The 9,807-nt window shown below is 54.7% G+C and overlaps 1 protein-coding gene across 1 annotated transcript; it reads right to left on the bottom strand.

The window, feature by feature from the left end:
- Nucleotides 1-3,597: 3,597 nt before the first annotated feature.
- On the bottom strand, nt 3,598-9,420 carry ELOVL3 (ELOVL fatty acid elongase 3). The gene is made up of 4 exons (XM_035330425.1): nt 9,221-9,420; nt 6,345-6,476; nt 5,382-5,533; nt 3,598-4,725 (listed from the first exon to the last, which is right to left on the bottom strand). The coding sequence occupies exons 1-4, from the start codon at nt 9,322-9,324 to the stop codon at nt 4,304-4,306; spliced, it is 810 nt and encodes a 269-aa protein (XP_035186316.1). The 5' UTR covers nt 9,325-9,420; the 3' UTR covers nt 3,598-4,303.
- Between the last annotated feature and the right edge of the window lie 387 nt (nt 9,421-9,807).

Here is a 9,807-nt window from a genome sequence, read left to right as displayed (position 1 = left end):
TCCACCTGCAACGTGCATGCAAAGATCAAGCACAAATACCAAAAACACACATCCAAGATAAGGCCCAACTCTTACCTTGTCACTGGGTGCCAGTGCTGCTGAGGCGGCTTCAGTGATGGTGGCATCTGCTCTGGGGCCTCCCCACCAAGGCCTCACCTTGGCACCCTCCCATTGACTCCCCATCTGCCCCAGCTCCCTCCCCAGGGGAAGGAGCAAGGCCCCAGTCCCTCTCATTTCCTCCCCACTCTGGGTGTCCCGCAGCTGGGTCCCATCCTCTCCCTGATCCCCTGAGCCAGCTGGTGCCACAGCCCTCTCCTGCTCCTACAACAAGATGCTGAGCCCTTCAGGCAGCTGCTGCTCCCCCAGCATCTCCACGCACCCTGCCCTCCACCCCACGCTGACCTCGAGTGCAGGTGGGAACACGGCAAAGCCAGAAGAAACATCTCCCATGAAAACACAGCTTTGCCTGGAGAAGAAATCAAAGGGAGGCCCAGCTTCCCCTTCCTTTGGGTGATGTGTCTAAAGAGGGAAAGCCCAACCAGAGCTGAGAGCAACACGAGCTCCTTCTTTGTTTCAACATGCTCTGGTTGTGTGTTGCCTTCAGCAGCTCCATGTTGAGATGAACTTGTGGTGATCCAGCTCTCGTCCCACAGAGAGGATGGAGTTGGGGTGAGATGGGGTGGGATGGGGTGCAGCAGGGGAGCCCGGGACAGGTGGAGCAGGGAGCACGCTGATCAGATGGGGCCAGTAGCTGCTGAGCATTGCAGGATTCAGCCCATACCAGACAGCCCAAATGCATGGAGTGAGAGGCCCGCCCCAGCACATGGTTCTCCTGATCTCCTTTTGGGGAAAAGCCTTTGGGGGAAAGCCAAAACCTAGTTAAGTTACTGATTTTTCAGCCTGAGATTTTCTGTGCAGCCATTTTGATTACCTTTAGGCCAGACCAGTCTGATTTCTGAGCAGGACAGACTCAGTCAGTACGTGCATCAGGAGACTGCTGCGTGCAAGGGCACGGCCAGTGGCTCTGCAGGTGGGCTACTGGGAGCAGGCTTCTCCTCCCCAGTCCTGTATGGGGAAGATGGCGGGGTCTGTCTCTGCAGTCAGAGGTACTGCACCATGCAGCATCCAGACACCAGAGAGAGCCAAAAGTAAATAACAGAGCAAGCAAATTGGCAGCAGAGAGCCCTGGGAGAGGCCCCCTGCTTTCCAAATGCCACCTGCCCTCCCGATGCAGCTGAGCCAGCACAGCCTCCTGCAATCAGCTCCTTCCCCAGGGTCCCAGGACGTGGATGTGATGCTCACTGGTCCAACAAATACATCAGGTGCCCTGCAGACCTTCTCCGGGACCTCTCCCCAGGACCCCAGTACCTCCCTAGCCATGTCTCCTTGATGCTGCAGCCCAGTTGGGTGGGGGTTAGCATGCTCCTGCTTATTCCAAAGGCCAGTTAAGCAAGAAGCTTTGTCACTGGATACTTACCAATCTGCAGATATAGCAAGCACACATTCTCCTCCATCATCCAGATCATTAATGAAAATGTTGAACAAAACCAGACCCGGAACAGATGTCCCTGAACTTCACTCAGCGTAACTCTTCCTTTTCAACAGTGAACCCTGGATAACTCTCTGGGTATAATTATCCAATGGGTTTTGTCCCTACCCAACATCCCATCCACATCATGTTTTAAAGGTTGCTTAAGAGCCTAGAGCATGACACAGGTCAGAAGCATTAAAAATCCACTGAAATGGCAGCCAGGGCTCTTCTTCACCATGCCCTTACCTGTCACAGGAGCAAATCAGATTGCTTTGACCAGGTTCTGTCCTTGGCAAGTCCCCATGGCTCCTGATCTCCACTGCTTACAAGCTGAGATTATTTGTTCCAGTGGTTTTTGGTGGGTGAGGGGATTTAGCTGTCAGCAGGTCCCAGCTTTTGGCCCCCGTCCCTCCTGAAAGGGTACAAAGCTTGCATTTTCCAGCTTCTTTATGCCTCACTGTCCCTCAGCAGTTCTCATAGATAACAGCAAACGTTTCTGGGCTTGCTTAGCGGGAAGTTCATCACGCCCAGATGGTCTGAAAAATTCCTGTTTATCTAAATACACTCTTTATTGGGCTTTCCCTATTCAAAGCCAGGCTTGTAGCCCCCACCACTGGCATGGCTCGTGCTGCCCACTTCCTCATAGCTGTCTTTTTCCAAAGGCTAATGTAAAGTGTGCAGAACAGTTGGGTCTTCTCAGTGGCTGCCAGCAGCGTTTTCCCTCCCTGCTGAAAAGCCACGCAACACCGTCCTTGGTTAGTCACTTACTGTTAGTGCAGTGGGGAATTGTTTTCTGACACCCTGCGTGGTGCATGCCAGCTTTTACCGTGGTCTGGTATCCCAGCTTCAAACTGCAGGCTGGGTGTGAACGTCCGAGCTCCTGCTGGAGACGTTTAATAGCTCGGGTAGCAAGAGATGGAGCTAATTCCTGTTGGCAATTCCTGTCGATAATTGCCTTGGGGCACCTGGCTGCATCCAGGCTTGGGGTGGGTACATTCCCTAACCACCTCTGGCCAGCAACACCCCAGCCAAAGTCCAAGTTTCTGCACGGGCACCTAAATAACCTTAAAACTGAAGAGGATTCCTTGCAGCCCAAAGCCTTTGCTGGCTACATGGGGTCAGCAGCAGTGTAGTGCTGCCAGGAGCTAACTAAGGCGAGCTGTCCCTGCCAGAGGAGCCCTCCAGCAGCAAAGGCCACTGCTGGCCTGTCCCCACCCAGGGCCACCGCAGCGCAGCCCCATCCCTCCGTGGTCCTGCCAGCCCCGGGCAGGGCCCCGGAGGCCCCCTATAAAAGCAGGGCAGGTGGTGTCACCTAGCGGCTGCTGGCACCCAGGGCAGCCTGGGGCTGGCCCCACAGCGCGTCCTGCTGCCACCCGCGCTGGGCAGGGGATGAAGCTGGGGGACAGTAGTCTTCCTCCCAGCGGTATGGGGCTCCATAGGTGGCCTCAGCTGCTCGTCTGCCCCATGGAGCTGCCATTAATTGCTGCCACCAAAGACAAAAAAAATATATCAAGTGCATCCCCTCCAAAACAGGGCTGTTGGCTCTTGCAGCTCACCAGCACTATGCAAGCTGGGCTTTTCTTCACAGAGTGCCAGGAGGAGTCATCTTCACAAAGAGGTCTGTGTGGCCACGGGGGTGCCCGGCTGGGCTGAGTAATGCTGGGGCAGCCATAGGCTCAGGAAGGAGAGAGCTGGCATGGCCCAGCAGGGACCACGCCAGGCACAGAAATGCCTCAAACTGGGACGTGCCATCATCTGGGGCTGCTTCTGGACAGGCTCAGGCTCCAAGGCTCACCTGATGTAGCACAGGGTCCCCAAGCAGCCACGTGCTCAGGTCTACCAGTAACACAAAAGCCTAATTTTTGTTTTTATCATTATTATTCCCAGTTTCACGGTGATGAGCATAAAGACCGATGAAGCAGGCCCAGCCAACAGTGACTGCAGAAGGAGGAGCATGAAGGGACAGAGCCTGCTGGTACCTTGCTGTGGCCAAACCAGCAGGATGCAGATGGGGAAAACAATGCTTCTCCCACAGCCCAGAACAAGGGTTAGGCATGAAAAAGGTGTCAGATAATAAACCCATAGACAGTAGCATTTATTAGTCATTTTTACACATTACGACGACAGTTCTTGATGCATCCTGAGAGGAGTTTTTGGACCCTTCTGTCTCCCAGCCCCAGGGCTGTCCCTCGCTGGGACCACAGGCAGTGCCTCACTCCACAGGCCAGCCAGGGCTGGCTCTGCTCAGCTCCCAGGCAGCAGCCAGCCAACCTCAGGGTGACAGCCACTAACGTTTATGTGCTTCTGGATGCAGCTGTAGAGGAGGTGGTGTTTCAACCTGTGTCAGTGCATTTAGCATTTACAGCAGGTCACATAAGACATTAACTCAAGTAGTACTGGGGCTCAGCTCAGAGGCTGGTGTTGCTTTTCAGTGACAAATTCTGAACTCTATGAGCACCTGGGCTGAAGAGCAACCACTCAGGCTCTGCCACCTGCCCAGGGCATGGTGAGCTATGGGCAAGAGGGTCTCCAGCCCCCAACTGCACCCCTCTCCTCACACTGCCAGCCTGCGACAACCCACACCCGCCTCTGGGGAGTCACTGCTGCAAGAAGGACAGGCCGGAGGCCACTGCTCAAGTTCATCTGATGGCTTTCATCCAGAGTGACCCTCATCACCCCATCATTATCAGGTGACTGAGCTCCAGGCAGGAATTAAAAGTTCCTTCTTCCCTCTCCCTCCCTCTACCCCAGCCAATTCCTCCCTCCCCAGTTTTATTCCCCCTTTGATTTCTGGGTGCCCATCAGGTAAGCCTTGAAGAAGAAGTTGCAGAAGAGCACCAAGTAACTGAGGTACATTAGGGATGAAAAGGAAACATTTGACCAGGTGACAGGGCAGACCTTATCGTCCATCCAAAAGACAAGCAAGACATTCACTATTATGGCTATCAGCATCTGCAGGATCTGTGAAAAGGTGATGGTCATGGCAATGGAGCGGGGCACCCGAAAGCCCGCAGCTCGCAGGGAATAGTAGGAGTACATGAACGTGTGGACGCTGAAGTTCATGACGGTGAACCAGCCACCACCAGGCACCATCTCTTTGTAGGCGTACCAGGCATAGATGAGAGTGGTGATGTGGTGGTACCAGTGGAGGAAGATGAGCTTCTGCTTCCGGAGAACGATGAACACAGTGTCACCTTGGGACGGGGGAGAGGTGCATTGTTAGTCAGGTAAATCACAGCAGTTGTGCACGTTTTCAGGTGAGGCAGAACGAGTGAGCTGCAATGCTAAAGCCATCCCCTGGTTTAAGCTCACCAAAACCTAGCTTCACGTTGGATTTGTCTGTACCAATAAAGCCCACGTAGGCACCTGTGGTTTGTAGAGAAGAAACTTCCCACTGACACATTCAACCCCTTTGTGCATTGCTGCAAGTGCTTTTCCTTCAAAGTCTTGGCACCTGTCAACCAAAACATTACCACAGACTTTCCAGCAATTCCCGTTCCAGCAAAGCAAGCTTTCGTAGGGTCAATGTGAGAAATCCCTACGGGCTGCCCAGGTGCCCCCAGCACTGCCCTGCCTGCCACTGCCCCCTGGCCACAGGCTTCCCACTACAGAATTGCCTGTTGGCCTGGGGGGATGAAAACAGAGCAATAACCTCAGGCTGCATCCCTGCAGAGAGGTGACACAGGATGTATAGGGCTGAACAACAGGAAGCAAGAAAACGAGCAGTGTGCGAGGTTAGACAGCCCTGTTCTCCGAGTAATGTTTGGAGAGACGCCTGTGAGAAATAAAAACTGCTTGTAAAAGCAAAGGGGTTCTGAGCACATTGCACAGGGAGAGGTTTCAGACTCACCCAGTTCCAGGACTTTGCTCAGCGCAAATAAGTAGGCCCAAAGCTTGGAGACGTGATGGACGTAGAAGGACTGATCACACACCGACTGCTTGAATCCCATGGAAGACGTGATGGAGGCCATGTACTTCCAGGAGCGATGGGTCCCTACAGCACTGCAAAAAAAAACAGGGATCTGAAGGCTGTGCCCAACCCACCACAGGACCCTCCGGCAGCTCTGCACCCAGGAATATATGTCTAACTCCATCCTGAAGCTCAGGGCAGCCTCAGAGACATCTGAACAAACTGTTGTATGCCACAGCAGGAGGGCTGAGCAGCAAAGAATACTCCCTCTCATACACCCTCTACTTCCACTGCTTGAGAAGTCACTCAAGGATAAGAACTGCTGCATTTGGTCTAAGAGGGCGGTGGCTGTTCTGGTATCCTGTCTCTTAACAGAGGCCAACGGTGCATGCCCAGGGAGAACACAAACAGGGCAAAAAAATCCACACCTTTTCTTTGTTATCAGCCTGCACATTTCATTTGTGTAAGCTCATCTCGAAACAGGCCACGAGTGGTCATTCCCTGACCCCTCTCTCCACACAAGTTGTGATTTTACAGACCACTGCCACAGGGGCAACCAGTGACCCTTAGGCTTCACCACAGCCAACTTGTGCACGTGGGCAGAGCGCCTGCTCTGGAGTTAGTGTGCAGCAAGGTACTCGTCTTGTTTTGTTCTCTCCCCCCAGCCTGAAGAGGTGTGGAGATGAGGGCAGTGTTGGAGACTTGGAGTCTGCCTGCTTAATTACAGAGTATGGGCTGCAAGTTTCTCACCGTCACTGCAGGGAGCCAGCACCAAAAACCTAGACTGAAAATAAGTATTTTAGATCAATATTCCTCTCTTTCATGGGGGAAAATTAACTTATATATATATATATATATAAAGAAATCAGAGCTAGAACTTGGCAGGCAGTGCCAGGCTCTTACCTGAACAAGGCCAGCCCAAGGGACCACAGGGTCAGCGGCGCGCGCAGCTTGTAGCCCCTGCGCTCCTTCATGAAGTGCTGGGTTCCAAAGATCAGCGTCACATAAGCCGCAGCGAAGAAGAAGGACTTCTGCCTGCAAGGAAAGCAGAGGGAGCAGTCAGGGAAAGAAAGAGCCAGACTGGTGTCCTGTTTGCAGCAGGACTTTGACAGCCCCAGCAGAGCTCTCCCCAAGAAATAAAACACCTGCCAGCGAGTGAGTTAAAACCCTGGGGAAGGCAGAGGATAAAGGGAGCTGTCACAGCCCGGAGGCAGGATGAGGATGTGGCAAGCTGCGGGCAGGACCCTGAGCAGACAGGGGGATGTTTTGTTCCTTTACACTCCTTGGGTGGTGCAAAGGGCCCATTGTGGGGCATGGGCTGAGCTGTGGGCTGTCTCCCCCAGCTGCAGCAGTGCTGCATTGTGCCGTGGGGCCAAAAAAGAGTGGGATGAGAAGGGAGAAGAGAATTGGACCCAGAGCAGCAGCCTGGCCCCGACAGCCTGACTATTGTATGCAGTGAGAGCAGCAGAGTCCCAGAGGAGCAGGTACACAGCTGAGACCTTGGCTGCACAGGTTTGGCAGCCTGGAGCCCAGTGACAAGAGTTCATCGCTGTGTCTGACAGAGCGGCACAAGTTCAACAAGCGGATGACCCTGAGCACTGCAGCAAGCTCTGCCCTCCCCAGCCACTGCCACTGGGAAAAGCAAAAGGGCAAGGAAGGTTGCCACATACTCCAGGAAAGTGGTCAAGCCTCCTTCAAAACTTGCCCTTACCAAGGAAGCGAGGCATGGCTGCAGGAGCTACTCTTCTTACTGATACTTTAGGGAAAGGAGGAAGAGGAGAGCACCAGCTGGTTTGGGCTCAGACATTCCTGGAGCATAAGCCACAGCCTGAGTAAGCTACAGAGCAACCCCAAGTCAGCTTGGGCAACCACATCTCACTACTGTGGGTAAAGGGGCTCCAGGGAGCTGCCCTGCACTTCCAGTCCTTTCCTCCTTGGAGGAGAGCACCCGCTCTGGTGGATATTTACCCTAAGAAATCCTAACCCCATGGACTGAGGAGCCCAGCTCCTCCAGCAAACCCCTCAGCGTGCCATCCTCCACATGACAGTGTGGGAAATCAGGCCAGCAGTCTGCTGTGAGATCCTCAGCCCTCCTCACAACAGTTCGTGGATGGTAAGTGCCTGGGTTTGGCCCCTGACAGCCTGTGTTCACTGCGCACCAGCCTATCTTCTCAAGCACTCTGTGTGGCTTTCCCCAGGGGCACGTGCCATCATAACAGGTTGCAAAGAGGAAGGGATATTGGGTTCCCAGCACCATCTGGGTCTCCTGCCCAACCCACAGCTGCACCAGGTACCCCACGTTTAAGAGCCCCAAGAGCACTGTGCAAACATCCAAGCAGGCTCTTGAAGTGCTCTAGCTGCCCTCACCCCATGACATATGCTGCCATAAGGGGCACTCAGGGCAGTGATATTAAGGACACTCTAGGTCAGGTGAGAGCTGGTTTCTTAACTCTGCTCTCCAGCAGAGTCAGGCAGCTCCAAAATAAGCAGCTAGTGGCAGACTGGGCACTGCACTCCCACCTTTGTACCTTGCTCCTTCCCCTCTCCTGCTCGTGGGCTGCGCACCAGCGGGGTGAAGCTGCACAGGGAGTGGGGCTGCTGCCCTCTGGAAGCCCAGGCTGGCCACCAGCGAGATCCCTTCGGGGCGAGCCTGCCCTCCTGCAGGCCTCCCTGCTGCACCAGCAGCTGTGAGCCCCACGCAGAGGCACAAAGCTCTGCCTGAGCAGCCCTCTGACCCGTTCTCCATCCTCCCTCCTCCACCCCATAGGCTGTTAAAGCTGCAGATCTCCAAATGTTCCACCACGGCCCCACCTCTGAGCCACCACACCCCTCTGTCCCATTACGATTGCCACTCCTGCACCCAAATTTTGCTTCTCACCCCTGAAGCCCAGGGTATGACGATGTTTCAGCTGGGGCCAGGCTCTATTCCTTTCAGATTTCATCCACAGAGGTTTTCAGCCTAACACAATCAGAAGTATCATGTGTAAAATGGAAAGAAATGCAGACAGAAAGGCTTCCTCCAGCTGAAGGGAAGGCCGAGAAAGGGAAAATTGCCCTTTCTCCTGGTGCTCAAGCACCCAACAGGCTGTACACTCCAAAATACAGAACTGCACTGGTGCCAAACACTGCTGAAAGCAAGACAGCAAGCAATATAGCTATCAGTGATTAAAGGCAAGTGCTGAGAACATCTTGCCTAAATGAAAAGCATTCTTCTCGCCCCACATAAATTTATTTAGGGTAAGAGAGTTAACCCTGAGCTCTAGGAACAGAAAAACAGCAGCAAGTCAAGAGCATCATGTGGACGGGCTACGAAGCAAGCCCAGCAAACAAGCAAGGCGTTGTGAGCAGCGAGGTGGCTTGCCGGGGGTTCCCCTGCAAGGAAAGGGACAGGCTGCGGAGGTGTATTTGTTAAAGGTGTTACGAGGGAAAGAAAACTTATGGTGAGCAACAAGAAAAACAAACGAGATTTGCCCCTGGCACTTCAAAAGGTGGAGAAAGCTGAAGGAGATACATCTAAACCTGACGTGTTCCTTTATTACTCAGCTCGCTTCTGTACGGACGCGCCTGAAGGGGTAAAGCAAGAAATCCCCAAAGAAACCAACGAAGAAATAGCTTCAACAAGAGCCCCGTGGTGATGGCGGGGAGGCTGCTCTCCGCCGTCTCCTTTGACGCGGGGGAACAATGGCACATTGATGGCAGGCAGGGAGCCGAGCGCTCTCCCGCAGGACAAGCGCTGCCGTTCAGGCCGCCGGGCAGCCCCGGTGCCGGCGCTCACCCACCAGTTGTCCCGCATCCAGCCCAGCGCCTCCCGCTCGTCGAAGCTCCGCTCCAGCTCGTACTCCCGCAGCGGCGGCAGCGCCGACAGGTTGAAGCCCAGCGCCATGCCGCCTGTTCCGAGCCGTGCCGTGCCGTGCCAAGCCGTGCCGAGCCGAGCCGAGCTGTGCCAAGCCCCGCGTCTCCCCGGGCACCAGCACCGCCCCGGGGCGGCCCCGGCTCCGCCCGGCCGGGTGCTCTCGGGGACCGAGGCGGAGCCGGAGCCAGCCCACTCGGGCACCCGGTGCCCCCTCCAGCTCCCACTATTTCACACGTGCCCCTCAGGAAATCCCTACACGTCCCCCGGAGCTGGGGAGGTCTGGCCGCCCTACAGGTGCCACCGCACCCAAAACCGAGCCAGCGGTGCAGCCACCGGGTACATAAATCCCCACCGTGGTGAGGGCTCCTCTGGTGGCACTGGCACCCAAAACACACATGGACATGCAGCCTGCAGGGAAGCAGAGACCAGTTATCTCTGTCCTGGGTACTCAAAACCCTAGTGGTTTCCTAGGCCATAGGCTGAAAACTGAAACATCTTCTGAAACCTTTCCAA

The sequence above is a fragment of the Oxyura jamaicensis genome, chromosome 6 (genome assembly GCF_011077185.1).
Source record: "Oxyura jamaicensis isolate SHBP4307 breed ruddy duck chromosome 6, BPBGC_Ojam_1.0, whole genome shotgun sequence".
Classification (NCBI taxonomy): Eukaryota; Metazoa; Chordata; class Aves; order Anseriformes; family Anatidae; genus Oxyura; species Oxyura jamaicensis.
This window is presented reverse-complemented; position numbering and strand designations above follow the sequence as displayed.